General features: G+C 43.0%; 2 protein-coding genes across 2 annotated transcripts in view; both read right to left on the bottom strand.

Moving 5' to 3' along the window:
- Positions 1-20,237, bottom strand: part of LOC308684743 (histone H1-like) — a gene marked incomplete at both ends in the record, with an annotated part of 113,146 nt that overhangs the window by 6,479 nt on the left and 86,430 nt on the right. The gene's annotated exons all lie outside the window — the stretch shown is intronic.
- LOC308684219 (uncharacterized protein) lies at positions 13,288-19,408 on the bottom strand (the record flags this gene model as incomplete). Its single annotated transcript, XM_081355334.1, has 7 exons — positions 13,288-13,540; positions 13,647-13,852; positions 13,954-14,011; positions 14,108-14,376; positions 14,476-14,612; positions 14,787-14,895; positions 18,940-19,408. 7 exons carry the CDS (start codon positions 19,406-19,408, stop codon positions 13,340-13,342), a joined length of 1,449 nt encoding a protein of 482 aa, XP_081211460.1. The 3' UTR covers positions 13,288-13,339.

Here is a 20,237-nt window from a genome sequence, read left to right as displayed (position 1 = left end):
GGAAATTAACTAAAACTTTTTCTTTTGTGGTGGGTTGTACCCGAAATGACCTAAAACTTAATCGCAATCCATTATTTATTCGGCAAATAACGTTTCCATCAGCGTTTATCGAATAAACCGTATATCGATCAAGATAAAATCCGATCAGACCGACCGTATTTCATTTTAGTCGATATTCAAGAAATTCAATCGAATTTTACTGTTTCCATAAGGCATTTTTCATTCGATATCACATAATTCGGATAAAAACGTGGTGATGGAAACATAGCTATGGATGCGTGTTGCTGTGAGATGCTCTATGTTTCTATTGTTTGGAACTATTTTCGCTACTGAAACAGAACAAAAACAGTCATTGCGTCTAAAAATGTAAGTAACTTATTTTTAACTATTTGTTTAACTGTTATGAAATCAATATCTCGGTTTCAATCGTGATGGCATTCAGGAAAACGGCACTCTGGTCGTGTGTAGCCTATATAACGTTATTGTTTCTTAACTATAATTAATATGTTATAAATAACGGCGCGAACCTCAACAGCGCTGTTACCGTCCGTACATTAGGTAAGTTACCATGATGGGAGTTCCGTGTCTTTATTACACTCAACACATTATAATGATTTATCTGTCTTCCACCCTTGATTGAATGGAATGTTGTTATTACTTGGCCTGCTCGACCCGCGGATTATGATCCGTGCAGCACTATGGACACAAGCGGGAACCGCAACAGAACCGTCATGGTGGAAAAAGTGTATATGAGCACGTGACTGTCTGTCCGAGTTTTGTCGAGAGGCGGAGGCGGCACAAAATTTGACGGAGGCGGCCGCCTCATAATTGTCTATGCAGGAAAAACCCATGGGTGATTCTTCAATTGGGGGCTATTTAGCCATCTTCCCAGCTAGCAAAAAAGGCGCGGGCCTACAGCGGCCCCATTAAGGCAAAAACACTCGGCCGATCCTCGGCATGAATCTAGGTCCGATTGCTCTGCGAGCGTTTTGACGCGGCCCGATTAAACACTCGGCAAATCCTCGGCAGGTCCGATTGCTCTGCGAGCGCTCGGTTTTAATGCGGCCCGATTGCGGAACCCCGAGTGAGAGGGCTTATGTAGCAGACTTCAAGTGGTAACCACAGGACACCATGGAAACACGACCACACAACGGTTGAAGTGATGATACTCTGGGATATTTATTCACCTTAAACAGAGTAGTGAGGCACAATTAGGGACATTCGAGAAGGCCTACTCTCTCATTCCTCCGCTTCCCCGTCTGCATACACCATGCGTCTGAGCGCGAACACTTCACAAAGGCATTATATAGCATTTAACATGTAAACAATGGTGCTGAATTACCCCACATAACAGGACAGCACTCACAGGGAAAATAAATGGAAATAAAATAAAACATTTGAGAAGGTTAACATACACACGTTAAATTCACTTAAATGCACATATAAATGTTCTTTAAACTGATTGTTGAACTACTGTGTGTATAATAAAGTTCCTTTTTTTAACACAAACAGTCTCATTGCATGAAGATATACACAAAGCATTTTAGTATGAAATTAGCCCTAGTATATACTGGAGGTAACGTTACACAACTATCAAGTTTAACTCACACTTTACATAGTAAACAGTCAAATGAAAGATCACAAATTGGAAAAACATACCTTAAACAGAGTAGTGAGGCACAATTAGGGACATTCGAGAAGGCCTACTCTCTCATTCCTGCATTGAAAGACGCACGTGAAAATGAGGCTCTAACTTTAACACGGTTAAAAGAGCAACTTACAAAGAAAATAATCGAATCACACTGATACACATTATGACATAACCTCTTAACAGTGTTTTGACATCATAAATAAAGTGATTTCATTACCGAAAATCAGTCAATACAAGACAAATAGAAGAGAGAAAAACTACCTCCGCTTCCCCGTCTGCATACACCATGCGTCTGAGCGCGAACACTTAAAGGAGAAGCGATATAGTTTCCGTAGGTGTCCCACTAATTAAAGCCCCACATACAACAACTGATAGGAACTCTCGATCGGAACCATTGAGAACAGTACATTGAAAACAAGTTTTGCTGAAGTTAACAGTATATACATTTCTTATTACACATAAAAAAAAAAAAAATTAAATAAAAAACTCAAATGCCTAAATTGACCGGCTACATACTTCCCCCTTAACTTCACAAAACTTAAGATAGCACCTTTGTGTTGAATAAGGGAGCAAATAGGGCAATTAGATTGTTACTTGACAACATCATTCTGTCATACAACATTCATGTTTCCCGACACTCACAGGAAAAAGAACATAAGAAAGTTGATCAGGCTCTCAGATATTCTTTTGCTCAAGAGGTGCCTTATACACCACTCAATGTGACTTAATTTACACTTTTTTGTTGCCTCACATTCTTATTACTGGGCCCACATCACTTAAATCCTCTTAAAATAAAAGAGACTTAGAAACATCTTTAACTGCGTTGTGAGTTGTTCTCTGAGTCATATTTTGAATCAGTCTGTTTACCGGTCTAACTAACCTACCAACCCGTGTTCGTACCTGGGTCACTATTTCAGATACATTAGGGGGTGCGCTAGAGATGGACAGGGTGCTGGTGGATCTCAACTGCTCTCTAGCACTGGGCATTGCGTCAACTGCACGCACTTGGTCTTGAGAGTCTGTAAGATTTGATGGGATGATTTGGGAGTCGGACTGAGGGAAATTAATTTCAGACCCTGGGTCAGAATCGTCTGGTTTACTCCCAGGCTTTCCAGGATCCATTACACTCTCCTGATCTCCTGCATCTAATCGCCTTCCACCGAATTATCTGTGTCAGGTAAGGAAGCAACCCACTCAGCAGTACGCTCTGTTTCAGGAAGGTCACTCCCCAGTGCAGAATTATGTGCCAAAGCTTCACCTGACTGCTCCTGGCTGGCTAATGAGTCATCGTGGAAAGACTCATCTTCATGTTCTCTTTCCTCAAGAGGCAGAAAGTTGGCTTGCAACATAAGGTTACGGTGTACTACCTTCTCTTGACCCGTACTGATATTCTTAACACGATAAGTGTGGCATCTGGGGTCTTTAGAAACCACCACATAGGGCACTGATTCCCACTTATCAGCCAGTTTTCTCCGTCCTCTTTCACCCTTGTTGGCTAACAGTACTCTGTCTCCTTCCTCAATGTCGCATCCCTTTACTCTCTTATTGTAGAATTCAGTCTGTCGTTGCTGACTTGCGCTAGCATTAGCCTGAGCAAGGTTAAGTGCCTCCTTGAGATCATCTCTCATTTTTGCAACGTAGCTGCCATAGTCTGTGATGTCGTCATCTCTTCCAACACTATGGAACATAACATCTATTGGCAGACGAGGGATCCTTCCATACATCAGATAGAATGGTGCGTAACCCGTTGATTCATGAGCGGTGCAATTATAGGTGAATGTCAGTGTTTGTAACATCTGAGGCCACTTTTGCTTAACTCTTGGGGGTAAGGCTCGTATCATACTGCCTAGTGTGCGATTAAACCGCTCAGTGTGACCATTCCCCATAGGATGATAAGCCGTCGTTCTCGACCTCTTGACACCTGCAATCTGCATCAACTCCTGGATCAGTTCACTCTCGAAGTTCGCACCCTGATCTGAATGGATCCTCTCTGGGAATCCATAGATGCAGAAATATCTGTCCCACAGTTGGCGAGCTACTTGCTTGGCTGTTTGGTTTTTACATGCAAAGGCGTGTGCCATTTTGGTGAAATGGTCTGTAATCACCAACACATCAACACTTCCACCTCTGCGATCTTCTGCAGACCAAAAGTCTATACACACCAGCTCTAGAGGCCTGGTTGTCTTAACACTCTCGAGTGGGGCTCTTGCTTCTGGCTCAGGTGTCTTGCTCACCACACAGCGCTTACAGCATCTGACATGCTCTCTGACATCTCGCTCCATGCCTACCCAAAAGAATCTTTCCCTGGTCAAGTGAAGTGTTCTGGCCTGGCCCTGATGACCAGCATCGTCATGTACTCCCCGCAGGACTGGTTGGGTGAGTGAAGCTGGGACGACGTACTGCCAACGTTTCTTCCCTGTTAGCTGATCTTTGCACACACGATACAAAACCCCATCCAACATTTTCAATCTCTCCCACTGTTTAAGAGTCTTCAGGATCTTCAGCGAATCTTTTGTCCTCTCGCGTCTTGATGGCCTCCTGCCACGGGAGACATAAGAAAGAACTCGTGCCAAAACAGGATCTTCTGACTGTTTATCCTGAAGCTCTTTCAGTGTAAATACTGGCAGCGCACTTTGACCAGCTGGAACCAAATTGTGCACATCCTGAGTCAGCCAATAATGCACTTCTCCCTTTGGCCCTGCACTCCACTCTACCTGGTTCATCAGTATGGCCGACACTTCATCTGAGGAGAACGATAAACCATTTGGCTCTTGGTCAGAGACAGGGGGTTCAACACTTTGACACTTAGCACTGATTCTGAAAGCGTGCTGTACTACGTCCTCTTTGAAGTGATTGGCCTCCTCCAGCAGTCTCACGTAAGGTTCTGTTACCAACCTCCGACTTGCACGTGCTTGGACAAAAGGTTGTCGACTCATGGCATCTGCCACCACGTTCTTGCTCCCGGGGATGTACTGGATACTAAAGTCATATGGTGCCAACTTGGCAACCCACCTCTGCTCACACGCATCGAGCTTTGGCTTCGTCAGGATGTAGGTTAGCGGATTATTATCCGTCCAGGCGGTGAAGGAATGGCCTTTCAGCCAGTGGCTGAATTTGTCACAGACAGACCACTTTAAAGCCAGGAACTCCAAGCGGTGGGCAGGGTAATTGCTTTGTGCACGCGAGAGAGCCTTACTAGCGAAAGCCACAGGACGTGCTCTAGTTTCGCCTTCCGAGACTTGAGAAAGTACAGCGCCCAATCCATCCAGAGAGGCGTCTGTTGACAGGATGAAAGGGCGGTTGAAATCTGGATGTGCAAGCACTACTGACTCCAAAAGGGCTGACTTTAGATGACTGAAGGAGTCACGCTGTTCCCTTTTCCAATCGCTTGGGTTCAGTCTCCTGAAGGCAGATGGCTTTGTTACGCTATTCTTTTGTCCCCTCGGTGCAGCGGTCAGTGCGAACAAGGGTTTAGCTATGCTAGAGCAGTTCTGTATGAATCGCTGATAAAACATAACCATGCCCAGGAACGATTTATCTTTTTTTGAGACGGCGTAACCCCATCTTCCATCATAAGGTCTGTTTCGGTTATCGCTGTAATGGCTTGAACTTTGTCGGGGTCGGCCGTTACCCCTCTCTCATCAATCACATGACCTAGGAACCGTACACTCCGACGTAGCAGGTGGCACTTTTTCGGGGCAAGTTTTAGACCATGGGTTCTCAGGCGGCTGAACACCAGCTCGAGCCTTTCCATCATCGCAGTCTCATTTGGTGCAAATACTAGGAGGTCGTCTAGGTAACAGAGAATAGTAAGAAAGTTCTGGTCCCCGAATATGCCCATCATGAGACGCATAAAACTTGCAGGACTGTTGCACAAACCTTGAGGGAGTCGGTTGAACTCATAGAGTCCCATTGGTGTTGTGAATGCAGTGAATGTTTTATCTTCCTCCGCCATCTCTATATTGTAGAATCCTGAGGTAAGATCCATAGCACTGAATATGGCATTGCCGCCAAGCGCAGCTAGACAATCTGCCTGATGTGGCAAAGGATGGGCGTCTTTAGTAGTTCGGGCATTCAGCCATCGATAGTCGACACAGATGCGTAAGTCTCCGCTTTTCTTCCAGACGAGCACTAGCGGGGAGGCCCACTCACTTGAGGATTTCCGGATTATCTCAAGCTCCTCCATTTCTGAAAGAACATGTCTGAGCTTGTGGTAATGGGCTGGTGGCACACGTCGGTAAGGCAGTCTAAAGGGGCGACTATCTGCAAGATGTATTCGGTGAGAGAAACCCTTCGCTTTGCCGCAGTCTAATTTACTCTTTGAGAACACATCCTCGTATTTGCATATCAGCTGCACAAGTTGTTCCTTCCAATGCGGTGACACCTCGCAAGATTCAACATCAAGGTCGCTTAAACCGAGTTTGCGCAGTCTATCGCAGAGACTTGAATCAGGGAACCCACTGTCAGCGACTGAAACACCTGTAGTTTGATTCATGACTTTCAGCTCATTACTGGCTAGATGCTGGGGACTGATATCCAAGTCCTCCAAAGCTACACAAGGGTATACGTCAGCCAACTTGGTGTTCCTCCGCAATGTTATGGGCTTTTCTGTAGCATTTAGCACCTTGACTGGCACCCATCTGTCACCACTCATGGATGCTACCACCCGCCCAATGACAATGTTCTTATGTGACTGAGACTTTGCAGGTTCCACAAGGACAGCACTTCCCTCAGAAACAGGTGTGGTAGCAGGTAGGCGTCCCCAGACGAGGTGTTCTTGCTGAGGACACAGCACTACGGCCTGGGTGAGTTTGGCCGTTCCTATCTTGCTGGGCATTTCAGTGCCTTTCCACCTGTGGAGGCCAGACAACATGTCCAGAAACTGCATAATATCTTCATTTCCTGAACTTTCAGGTCGATTTAGGACACGCCAGTACCCATGTGTACTCTTCATCTGGCTGATGATGTACTTGATAACATTAGTGCCCAAGATCATTTCATCTCGCTGACCAGGTACGACAAGAGTGGGAACACTAACCTCATGTCCATACACTTCCATTTCAAGCTGGTAAATACTCTCTGGTTGAATGCTAACACCACCGCAACCAACAAGGACGATATCGGGGCGCATTTCACTGGGGGTGAGCGCAACTCCTGCACTCTTCAACTTGCGTTCAGCCTCCACAATCATAGTACAGGCCATGGACCCACTATCGAGCAGTGCACGTAATGTAACTTGGGCCCCTGAAACCACAACATCAGTGTAAAACAGGCTGTCAGCTCTTTCCAACTTCATTACATTTTGATATAGAACACTTTTATCAGGAATTGCTTTGCAGCTTTCTTCATACACCCGAAGGTCATCTTTGCTGTTGAGGGTTTCACTTTTCCCGCTCACATAGTCCCCTCCCCAATGTGAGCAGGATAGTTTTCCTGAGTGTGAGGCACGATGTTCGGCTGGGAGGCTGGTTCTGTAACACTAGGAACACAGTCTTTACGCTGGTGTCCAACCCTCATGCAGACAAGACACCGTCTCTCTCGCATGCAGTGTGAGCGAGTGGAGTGTGCTGTGTCCCCACAAATGCGGCAAGACAGAAAGCGAGCTCCATGTGTTTGGACGGGCCTTGAAGGACCATACGCCGGCTGACTAGTCCGTTCAAGCACTCTCTCTAACATGCTGAGGACACGTTCTAATGCATCAGGATTGACTGCATCACCTGTCTTAGGATGGCTACTTGGAGTGCATGCTGCGGCATTGATAGCAGTTATTTCACTTTCCACGACTTCAACGTTAGAGATTGCTGTAGCTGCCGATACTTGAAGGGTGCGAGGTATAACTGTACTGGGTGCTCTGCAAAACCGACTTTCCCTCTGATGTTCATCAATAGCCTCCTGTATCTCTTCGACTGACCATTTGCTCATAGGCTTACATTTAAACACACTGGACAGTTCTGGGTCAGGGCAGTTTCGTATGAACATCATGGCTACTTCCACACTCATGTTCTCCATGTTACTCCCACTGCGTTCTAAGTGACCATTGGCTCGTTCAGCTGCGGAGTTCAATCTCACCCAATAGTCGACGGGGCTTTCCTTAGCTTTAGGCTGTGTTGCGTAGAAATCTGCCAATGGCAACAGTGACACTGGGTGATCGCTAAAGTAGTGTCTCAACATGTCATAAATTCTCTCAACACTAGCTGGACTGGAAGAAGCTATGCTTTTTAGTCCCACTTTGATTATGTTTTTAGCCCTTCCTAGGAGGTGACTCATGACGGTATCGGCTTTCTCTGCTTCGGGTCAACTGCTTTTCTGCAAGTACAGTTCCATAACATCTATCCACTCTTGTACTGTGTACTTGTCACTCTGGTCTCCCTTGAACATGGGTGGCTCTTTGATGTCAGACCTCACTATAAAGTTGACTTTGGGGGATTCAGGTTGGAGCACATTCTTGGTTAGCTCCGGTGGACTTGTAGGTAACGGGTTGACTACACTCTGACTGGCTAGCAAATGGCTGATTATAGACTCACCAATCTGACTACCCAGCTCTCCTATTAACTCTCGTAGCTGCTGTGTGACGTTGGGGCTGGGGTCAGATGGAGTGGAACACGTTGGCTGTGCTAACTCTGGATGGGGATTTACTTTTGGCTCTGACAAGGTACTTGGAAATAACAGTTTTGGTATGGCCCCTGTACTCTCCCTTACACTATACAGACCCCTACCCCTCCCAGCTAATGGAGTGAATATCTCAGAAGTGTCTCGACCTCTTCCGGCCATTCTGAATGGTAAGACAAAAATGAAACCCAAATAAATTAACAGAAATTTGTGAAATATGTAAATATGCAGTGGTTACAGAAAAAAACTCAATGAAAATATATAATTTGAGATGAACTCAGTCTTCAAAGGAATGTAAATGTGAACGTCAACGTCCAATATGTGCAAATGTCTGATGCACGCTTGCGTGTAAAGTGTACGGCACAGTCTGGGATTAAGTGGAACTTCACGGTGGACAGGTAAACGCGCGTGTGTGTGTGTGCAAATGTCCGAATAACTTCACTTGAATATCTGCTGTGTAGATCCTCTGGCCACGCAAAACACGTCACAGCACACTGCTAGACCCTGGCGATCGGCTGCAGCTGACCAAGTGGATCCGGGTCATGGCACCAGTTTTATGTAGCAGACTTCAAGTGGTAACCACAGGACACCATGGAAACACGACCACACAACGGTTGAAGTGATGATACTCTGGGATATTTATTCACCTTAAACAGAGTAGTGAGGCACAATTAGGGACATTCGAGAAGGCCTACTCTCTCATTCCTCCGCTTCCCCGTCTGCATACACCATGCGTCTGAGCGCGAACACTTCACAAAGGCATTATATAGCATTTAACATGTAAACAATGGTGCTGAATTACCCCACATAACAGGACAGCACTCACAGGGAAAATAAATGGAAATAAAATAAAACATTTGAGAAGGTTAACATACACACGTTAAATTCACTTAAATGCACATATAAATGTTCTTTAAACTGATTGTTGAACTACTGTGTGTATAATAAAGTTCCTTTTTTTACACAAACAGTCTCATTGCATGAAGATATACACAAGGCATTTTAGTATGAAATTAGCCCTAGTATATACTGGAGGTAACGTTACACAACTATCAAGTTTAACTCACACTTTACATAGTAAACAGTCAAATGAAAGATCACAAATTGGAAAAACATACCTTAAACAGAGTAGTGAGGCACAATTAGGGACATTCGAGAAGGCCTACTCTCTCATTCCTGCATTGAAAGACGCACGTGAAAATGAGGCTCTAACTTTAACACGGTTAAAAGAGCAACTTACAAAGAAAATAATCGAATCACACTGATACACATTATGACATAACCTCTTAACAGTGTTTTGACATCATAAATAAAGTGTTTTCATTACCGAAAATCAGTCAATACAAGACAAATAGAAGAGAGAAAAACTACCTCCGCTTCCCCGTCTGCATACACCATGCGTCTGAGCGCGAACACTTCTTCTTCTTCTTCTTCTTCTTTTAGTTATCTGGCCGTTTACTCCATAGGAGCATTACCGCCACCTACTGAATTTTTTATCCACCTGGGTGATGAATCTGTATTGTTTTCTTTTCTTTTCTTTCTTTCACCTTTCCTTCCTTTCATTTCCTTCCTTAAAAAAAAAATAAAAAAAAAAATAATAATATATATATATATATATATATATATATATATATATATTGAAGGGGGGTGGATACCCCACCCACCCCAAAGGATCAGAGCCCAGGCTTCAGCTGACGCTGCGTGTTCAGCTCCTCCAGCTTCCACACTGGGCTAGCGCGAACACTTAAAGTGTAAGTTGCAGGTTAAATTTTTCACGAAGATAATGCAATGTGTTTATTAAACATAAAGATAAGAACTGCCCACCATTGTTTTTTATACCAAAATGCTGATATAATATGAAAAGTTGGCACTTTTAACAGTGGTTTTAACCGCTCCCGCTCCCTTCCACTAGATGGGGCGTGACGTCACAAGAGGAACTCACTAGAAGAGTTACCGTACGCTAGCAGCTATAGATGCCTTACATAACTGCAGAAAAGTTGGTTGTATGTTTTATTTGATTAAAAAATTATGGATAAAATAACTCCATTGTAAACATGCTCGTGTGTGCTGACTTCAAGGGGACCGTGATCATGCCTGAAATGAGAATAAGCTATTCGCTAAACAAACGGGTTCAGGCACGTCAGATCAGCCGGTCGCGGGTCGAGCTGTTCCACTAAACAAACCGCGTTCACCTCACGGCAGCACACACTCTCCACTGCTGATAGCCCACACACACACAGTGATGGGGACATCGATCTCTCTTTTTCTTTCTGACAATAAACATTGCTAATAAATCGTGAGAAATTGATAACGCGTGGATTGAGGAAGGGTATTACATGACGTTTGAGGCGGCGATGAGACAAGCGATTGCGCCTGACGTGCATCTCTAACGTGCAGCTCTGATTTGGACTGACTTACTGTAAGTAAATATTGTCTTCAGTCGTTGTCCCTCCTTGCTATTCTACATGACGGCAATATTTTGAAAAGACTTGCTTGTTCTGTTATATTATCCGGGTTAAGTTTGCACCTGGTTGCACTAGCTCTAACGTAGCTAACGTTACTCACCGGGACACCTGGCTAACCCTCCACTCATTCTCCTCACACCAAGCATTAATAACCATGGCTCCCCTCTCTCACGCCTGACCGGTTAAAAATTGTAGGGCTGTGGTCCATAAAGAATTTGATGGTTTCCCACATCCTCAGTCGTTCTCCAAATAGCCATAATACAGTAGGAATCTAGCAGAGTATGGGTTGCGAGTTCCTCTTGTGACGTCATCACCAGTTACTGAAAAAACACGCTACCTTTGAAGAAACCCCAATAAATGTTATTTTAACGCATTAAGACAGAAATAATTAAATATATACATATAAAGCACTTTAATTTACACATTAATTGGCTGTGGTGGTTAACCTGCAACTTACACTTTAAAGGAGAAGCGATATAGTTTCCGTAGGTGTCCCACTAATTAAAGCCCCACATACAACAACTGATAGGAACTCTCGATCGGAACCATTGAGAACAGTACATTGAAAACAAGTTTTGCTGAAGTTAACAGTATATACATTTCTTATTACACATAAAAAAAAAAATTAAATTAAATAAAAAACTCAAATGCCTAAATTGACCGGCTACACTTATTTAAACCTTATTTAATTCATTCATGTCAGGATAATAGCCTACTAAAATATCTTAGCAACCGTTATTTATGCAAGATAAACTGAAAATAAAACAGCACAAGGAAGACAGGTTCATTAAATGCATTTTTTTATTGGATCACACTTAACCATAGAACTTGGCTCATCATGCTTGCTCGTTCGCACACACACACACACACACGTACACACGTTCGTTCGCACATGCACACACACACACACACACGTTCGCTCGCACGTACACACACACACGTTCGCTCGCACGTACACACACACACACACTTTGGTCTATGTTGTCTGCCTGTTTGCCCTCTGGCTCCGACCACCATTTTTCTTTGCCACTTAGTTCCAGTTTAAACAAATCGATTGAATATTCAGTGACAAAAGCAAGCGACTGTCTTTATGAATGGGTGATTGAATCATAGACTCACTAGATTAATATGAAAACGCATTCATTCATTAACGAAACACTTGTTTAGAGATGCCCAAACATTTAGCTTTGATTTTGTTTTGAACTATTTTTGTTGAAACAGAGCATAAATCTGACCACTGTCCCTAAAATGTAAGTCCCTTAATATATCACTGCACAATCATGTCATGTCTGTAATATTGTTAGAAGATAATTTGCGATCTTGCATAACTAAACAAACTTGATTTTGACTGAGTTGATTTGTATGGTGACCGGGAAGGGACATGTTCGGTTCAATTAGTTTTGTCGTCGCCACAACATATAAACTTGTGGGAACCTGATATTAAGTCGTGGGAACGTCATAATATCTCGTGGGATATTAAGTTGTGGCCACGAGATAATTTTGTTGCGGTAACGACATCATGTTGTGGCCACACGATGCAAAGTCGTGGCCTCGAGATCATATGTTGAGGGAACAATATATTTATCTAGTGGCATCGACTTCATATTTTGAGAAAACATCTATTTCTTGTGGCCACGAGTTATGTTTAACCACGTACACACTGTGAGCCAACAGCAGTTGGAGATATAGATGACTGATGAAACAACATTTTACTTTGAATTAGTTATGTAAAAAAAAAGATATATTGCGGGTCTGGCATTAAGACATGGGTACGTTATATGTGAAAGACACCTGAAGCGTATTTCGTTGCAAATTTGCTGGCTTGAATGAGCCGAAAGTCAGCGTGCATCGTGTTAAAGCTGTATTGCCCCAGTTTATACACATCTAACACTCCTTTTATCAGAAACAAATGGGCATAACCTGTAAATAGACATAAGTCATGATATTTTGTTTGGGGTAAATGACCTGATTTCGCTCATGGTTATTATATTTGACAGATATATCTTAGCCAGTCATTTTACTTCCTTGAAATGTCTTTAAATGGCAAATTAGACCAGTAAACATGTAGTTTTACACTTGCCACAAAAATGATTTAAAGCCTCCACTTATTAGGTGAACTGTTCTTTCTGCCTAAATATTAGCCTACTTGATTTTATTCATGAGGGTTATATTTGACATCTTATTCAGTTCCTTTTAAATTTTTACCTGAGCGTGCCTGGCAAAAACGACCGAGCCGTGACCGCATCGCTTCCATTATGAGTGCGCTTGCTGCACAATATGAAATAAACTTATATGAACATAAACGATAGGATAAACTTATATGAACATATGAAATAAACTTGAGCGCGCAAAATAAACAACAATCATTGTTTTGATAAGAGATCGACTAGCAGAAATTAGTAGTCGTGCAACCCTTACTTGTTATTGACGTAACGCAACATTGACAAAATGTGCAACCAGATGTTGGAATGTGTGTTTTTTTTTAGAAGGAATATTCTAACGTCATTTGAGTAATTTTGACAGCCCTAGTGTGCACCCATAGAACCTGATCGGGTCAGTTGCACTGGTGCACCTACATACTTTATTCACTGTCGCTTGGAGTAAAAAAACATGGTCAGTACAATTTTTCAATACAAATACAGCACCGACACTTACCCAGAACCACATTTTTCAAAGTGAGCCCTTTGAACGCAGGCTTTCGGTTGGCCCCACTCCAATTAATGAGTCTCGCCAGTGAAGTGTTCATTGCTCTTCTCAGGACCCTTCCCACAGTGTCTTTAAGAGTCATGCCTCCAATCATTCCAAGGAGAACAGTCTGAAATAAAAGACATGTACATCATTAGTGATTTAAGGAATATAGCGCGAGTGAGAGTGGGGACTGACTTTTAGGAATTATTTGATTAATGCATAATTTAACTCACCAGATTTTTCTTCTCATCTGGATTTTTTAATGTCTCCTCCAAGCATTGTAGCTCCTCTATAGTTGAAAGCGGGAGCCCAAAATGTGTTGGGTCTGGTATGACGTCTGGAACAGCTTGACTGCTGGTGATTTTTTGGAGCTGCACCAGGATGAGCAACTGCTGCTCTCTGATAGAGTCGAGCTGGATGAGGATCTCCTTGGCAATTGCTGTAAGACATGAAAAAGCAGGCAAAGCAGATAAAGTAGCAAAACATTGTACGTAGATATGTCAGAGTAAACAGAGATGGATCGCTTTGTAAAATTTCTACCTGTAGGCACCGCCTCCCGAGAAGACCTGTTCTGAGGGTCATGTACTTGTGGAGTGTTCTATGAAAAAAAAAAAAAGTTTTAATCTCATTACACACATACCAAAGTTAATTTTTATTTCCATAAGCTTTAGCATAGCTTTCTTGCCCTTCTTACTTGATATCTATCTTGGCCTGATGACCGACTACTGCCAGCTGCTGCATAAGTTGGGGTGTCAGTAGGAGCCCTCAGGCTGTTGGTAGTGGAGACTGAGACTGGAGACCACAGTGGTGGACTAGCCGCTGCTGTGATATTCACTGACGGGGAAGAAGCCCACGGACCTGCTGCTGAGCTGTTTCCATCAGAAGGGAGATCAACTGTGGTCTCTGAAATATGGCCTGGTGACCAAAAGCCTTGACCAGCTAGCTGACTCCCATCACCTAGAGCTGTCACAGAGGTACAATTGGCAGTTGTGTTAGTTTCACACAGATGCTTAATAAAAGATTAAAAGATCTAAACCACTGTAACAATTGTAACAGGCCTACCACCAAGATATGGGATGCAGGGGACTGGTGCAAGTGGAGTGTAAGATTTCTTTTTTTTGGTTGGAGCACAAGGTGCAGCAGTCCTACCCTGCTCCTCTTCCTCCTCTTCACTGCTGGATACGATTCTTTTACAGCCTCTATCATTGATTACATAAGGATGTCAGTTTTTCTTTGGAATGAATAATAAATTAATTTATAAATGATGAAGTTTGTTTTGTCAGGAGTGCATTGTAAGGCATTGCCTAATTGTTTGCCCAGTTATATTGTAACTTTTGAAGCGGCCATAAAAGGAAATTATAGGACACTCCTACCTATTCTTTCTCTTCATGTACTCTGGCCTGTTATCCTCTTCTTCTTCAGTGTTTAGATCAGAGGTAATTGTTGCCTCTAGCAGCTTTGCACAGGCAATCTCATACACATCTGTGAACAACACAAATGCAGATTAGGTATAAATAGAAGTAGGGCTGGGCAATATTATCGATTTCATTGTTATGCACATCTCGTAAGTAAAGCCGGTTCCTTGATTAGTAGTAAATCACCATCACCTGCTTTCAGGTGGAGTGGCATTTACTACATACACATGCGATAATTAATGTGATATGGCTCAGCTTGTCAGTGAGTGAACTACGGCTCTGTGTAAATACCGCTCCATCTGAAAGCAGGTGATGGTGATTTACTACTAATCAAGGAACCGGCTTTACTGATGAGATGTGCATAACAATGTCATTGATAATATTGCCCAGCCCGAAATGGAAGGGCTCCTTGAGTTACTTGTGCAGAAAAGTTTCAATTCATTAAAGGTGCTATCAGCGAACCCAGTTGGCGTAACCTCTTGTTGATGTTTGAACTATTATCAAACAAAACAGAGGCTAGCTAGCCCCTCCCTCCTCCTCAAACCCCCCAAATCCCACCCCACATCATTCTTGTCAGTGATTGGCTGGAACAGTGTATTATGTTTTATGCTTGAGGGTCAAACTATTTGTTGCTCAGTTTGTTTGAGCTGCGTTTGTGGAGACTAGACTGACTGCAGAGACCTCGTTTCTCTACAGTGTGTTCAGGAGACAGCCAGCTAGCGGATAGTGACGAGATGTTTGCGGTAGGTGAACAGAAATGTTCTGATTTAAAAAACGTGTGAGATCGCTGAATCCACCTTTAAGTGTAAAACTGTATTATTTGAAAATTAAGCATTACTATACCATGCGAATACATCACACGGACTTTGAATCGAGTCCAGTCAGCACCTGGCATCACTCCATCTTTAGCTGCCCTACGCAGCTTTGCAAGAGAAACAAAAGGGGGCCAGAAACTTTCGCCTTCTTTCAGTCAATTAGAATGGACAACTTCAACCTCCTTTGAATTTACAAATTCCACGATATGATACATTCTATAAAAAAGAAATGTCAGATTATGTAACCTAGGTTCCAAAGACTTGCAAGTCAAAACACATTGTAGGCACGAAAAAAAAGAAGAGAACAACAAAGAGAAGAAGAGAAGACTATACACACGCACAAGCGAAATTATTTACAAATATTTGTAGAATGGGTTCACCTCTATAATCTGAGAAACTCCAGCTCCTATCTATGAAAAAACACTTAACTATTTACTACCTAGTCTTCAAAGGTGTACTGGGCTCGGGGCATCATTAAATGCTGAAATCCGCAACAATCAGTTGAACTGAAATTCCGAAAGCGTACCCCCTACAGAGAGTTAAATCTCCACCCAGGATAACCCTTAAAAATAAAAAAGGCAAAATAATAAACAAAACAACAAATAGTGTTCCGTCGGAAGGATTGTATACACAACCCAGCTGGATACACTCTAACTAACCAGAGTTCTCATTCATAATTAATTGTTTGACAGCCCTAGAGAATTGTCATCATTTACTCACCCTCAAGTTGTTTTAAACCTGTAGGAATTTCTTTCTTCTGCTGAACACAAAGAAAGATATTTTGAAGAATGTCGGTAACCAGACAGTTGATGGAGCCCATTGACTTCCATAGTAGTGTAGGGAAAGATCTGTGTTTCTCCCAGCCTTAAGGGAGAGCTGTGCTCTAAGAGGGTTTCATTCTTCTTCACATTGGAGCAGTCCCTCCTCACCTTTTCAGTTCTGTGAGGAGGGTTTTCATTGTTGCATCTATTACATTTCTTTAATTATATTTGCCATCCATGTTATTTAAAGGGACACTTCACCCATTTGCATTAAGCTTTGCATTGTTAGAAACCCAGTCATACTATTGAATGGTCATGCAACATTTTTTCATTTTCCCCCGAGACGAAAGAAATCTGTATTTACCTCTTTACACTTCCTCCTACAATGACGCAAAAATCGTCATTTTGCGTCATTGTAGGAGGAAGTGTAAGAGGGGGGGATTTCTGTTAAGACTACAAGCACTAGATCCACCCTTTCAAACCCGCCCATAGGGGGTTGGACCTAATGCGCTAACAGACCTATCACAGATCAGTGCGAGTGCGTTTGATTTCAACGGCAGAAACCTGCACAAAACATGGACGAAGAAAGCGGAGTAGTAGGGGTTACCATACTCTATTTCCCGGACATGTCCGGCCGTCGAGATCGACAAAAATGTCCGGGATTCAGCTTTTGCTTTCTGCGGTCGCCATCCATTGTTTACATGCTCACCTTTTGTTTCAATCTAACTGAATTCACCCCGATTGGTGAATCTGAATGTAATGTTTACATGAATGCTAAACAAGTGATCGGTTGATTTGCGTTTTAACATTGCTAAGAAAATAGCCGCACCTCCGTGAGAGATAGCCCATGAGACCGGTGCATCTCACAGGCGCGCTCATCAGTAATCACAGTAATACAGGGAGCAGGACGAGGCTAGCGCCGCGGGAGAAAGACGCGAGGCCGGTGGCGTGATCGGTTGAAAGACGCGAGGCCGGTGGCGTGATCGGTTGAAATACGCGAGGCCGGTGGCGTGATCGGTTGATGTGTGTTTTACCATTGCTAAGAAAATACCTGCTCCTCCGTGCGAGATACGAGAACAGTGCCTCACAGGTGTCGGTCGTCAGTAATCACGCCACCGGCCTCGCGCCGTTCTCCCGCGCCCCTCAGCCTCGTCCTGCTCGCCACAGTAAACATGATGAATGGCGACTGTAGAACGCAAAAGTCGAATCCCGGACATTTTGGGCAAACTCGTCACGGAGACTCACTCGTAGCCTAGCCTTGCCTTGATGTTTTTGTTCTCAACTGCGCTGTCTTACCGGTAGGCGTGGCTTGGGAGTGGCCTTGTAGGGCAGCGAAGCAAGTGCATTCTGGGAGTTGTTGTCTTTCATCCACATAAGCCAAAAATACATTTTCTGGCTTTTCTCAGTCTAGAAAGCTCCAAATTCAAAAATAATTTCACATTTCTTCTACATAAATGACCCACTTTCAATACACATTCATGTCTCCACGGGTGAAATGACCCTTTAAAGATATATATTACTGTTAAAGATGTTAACTAACATATATGTGCAGTAATTTATGATTGATGGTTTTGTATTTCTGATATTATTTAATGGGTTGTACCTTCTATGGGGTGGGTATATTTGTCTGTACATAGTATTGTGTTTAACGTTTCTCTGAGTATTTTGGGTTATTTCATTTTGGATTCATGTGACATTTAACAGTCACTGTCATATGTGGAAAGTTACAGTAGGAAAAAAATACTATGGAAGTCAATAGGTACCATCAACTGTCTGATAAATACCAACATTCTTAAAAATATTTTTTTTGTGTGTTCAGCGGAAGAAAGAAATTCATACCGGTTTTCAAACAACTTGAGGGTGAGTAAATGATGACAATTTTCATTTTGAGGTGAACTATTCCTTTAATCTCTTAATGCAACAATTAAGCCTAATGTAAATGCAACAAAGGCATTCCAACATGTTCGTCTTTGAAAGGGAGGAGGACATATTTACGAAGGCCATCGTCAACTTTAACACACTTCAAACTCTCTGACAACTGTGAGAGAAGAAACACACCTAGGCTAGATGAACTGAGGGAAAATGTGTAGAATGGCTCAACAGCACAGAACTGATAATACACCAAGTGCACATTACCTTCAAGCAAGATGATATTCTGAAGCAAGCCAATGTCATTACCTATTTTAATACAGTTATCCCCCTCTGTAATTTTAACACAAAATTGATCCCTGTGCAATTCTCTAAACTCCTGTATTCCTCCTCTAACAGCCTGTGGTAAGGGACCACCGACATGCTCTTTCTTTAATACAGTTCCAGCTTTCACATCGCCTTCATGGACCCTTCTGTTATTGGTACGCTCAGACAAGCGACGGACAATCTGGGCAACTGGGAAATTTGGCCCTCTCACCATGCGCTTTACCTCGCCAAGAAAATTTTCAAAAGGGAACCCAGATATCTCATCAATACATCCATGTCTCTTAACATCATCTCCCAAATGAACAAGGCCATGCAAATTGTACACCAGAAAGCCCTCACCATAAAGTCTGCCAAAATGTTCAACAAATGACACAAGTAGTGTCTTTGCATAGTCACATATCCCTACATCAACCTCAGGATTAGCCAGCATAAAAATAGCAACCGACAGCAGCATAAAGTTGTAGTAGACTGGAGCAGCCAGAATATCTACAAGAACGACAGGGCCTGTATACAACAAGAACTGCCGTAGCTCCGTAGCCTTCCATCTCCCTCTTTCCTCAAAAGCTCTAGGCTTTCTAGCAAACTCGCACGGAATGTGATTCTTCAGTTTCTGTAGGTTCTGAGATAGTGCTTTAACCAGCTGACCAGACAAGCGAGTTGGCAAAGGCCCACTACACCACAGGTCAAACAACCGACGTACAACCCCAAGACACACCAAATGCATATAATCGTGAGGAAAATCAAGTACCATGTCGATGCCAAGTCCAGTCAGAGGAGACTGTGCTACATGATGATCTTCATCCAACATTTGCCTAAAACTAGCATCCGTTCTTAAGGTGGAGGCAGTCTGTGGAAAAGTCATGCGGTTGCTTATATATACACCAGTCTGTACACATTTATCACAAGCTGAATAGCCTGAATGACTCTTTATGCCTTTAACAAAAGCCCGGGCTGAAGCGTCACACACAACAGAACAGACTTTCAGAAAAAACTGCTTTCCTTTGAACCAAAACCCAGACTGAAGACTACTCAACTCACTCACCAGGTCCCTCAAGTACTCAGTGAGTGATTTGGGTTTGCAGTCCCCTCCGAAAACACCAATCATGAATGGATATTTACCTACTTCCTTCAACAAACCTAGAATGGGCCACAGCTGCTGGTTATTACTCTTAAACAATGGAAGCCCGTCAAAGTTTAACTGTAACTGCAGGCAATGTTTGCTAGGGAGTTTCATCCACACATTTTCAAGAAGGCCTGTTATAGCATTCAATATGCCAAAGTAAAAGAAGGCACCTCCTGCTACAGGTAGGATTTTGTAGTCTGTGATTGTTTTGAGGAGAGTCCTCCCATCTCTTGGCAAATTTGGGTGGTGAAGCCTTAGGATGGACAACAAGGCAGTAAGTGCAACCATGGTTATGTTAAACTGCAAAGCCCAATTAACTAAATCATCAGCCAGGTCAGGTCTAGGACTATCCTCAGAAGGTCCCTCTTTATCATCACAGTCACTGTCAAAGTTCCAATCAGAAATAAAGTCATTACTGTTGTCACAGTTTAAATCAAAAATTAGTTCAAAAACTAACAACTGCTTACCATCCCCAGACTAACCTTACTGAGCGGGTTAACAGAAATCTGAAGAC

The sequence above is a fragment of the Scardinius erythrophthalmus genome (assembly GCF_964197995.2).
Source record: "Scardinius erythrophthalmus genome assembly, chromosome: 24".
NCBI lineage: Eukaryota > Metazoa > Chordata > Actinopteri > Cypriniformes > Leuciscidae > Scardinius > Scardinius erythrophthalmus.
The sequence above is the reverse complement of the archived record's forward strand: the minus strand, read 5'-3'. Positions and strand labels throughout refer to the sequence as shown.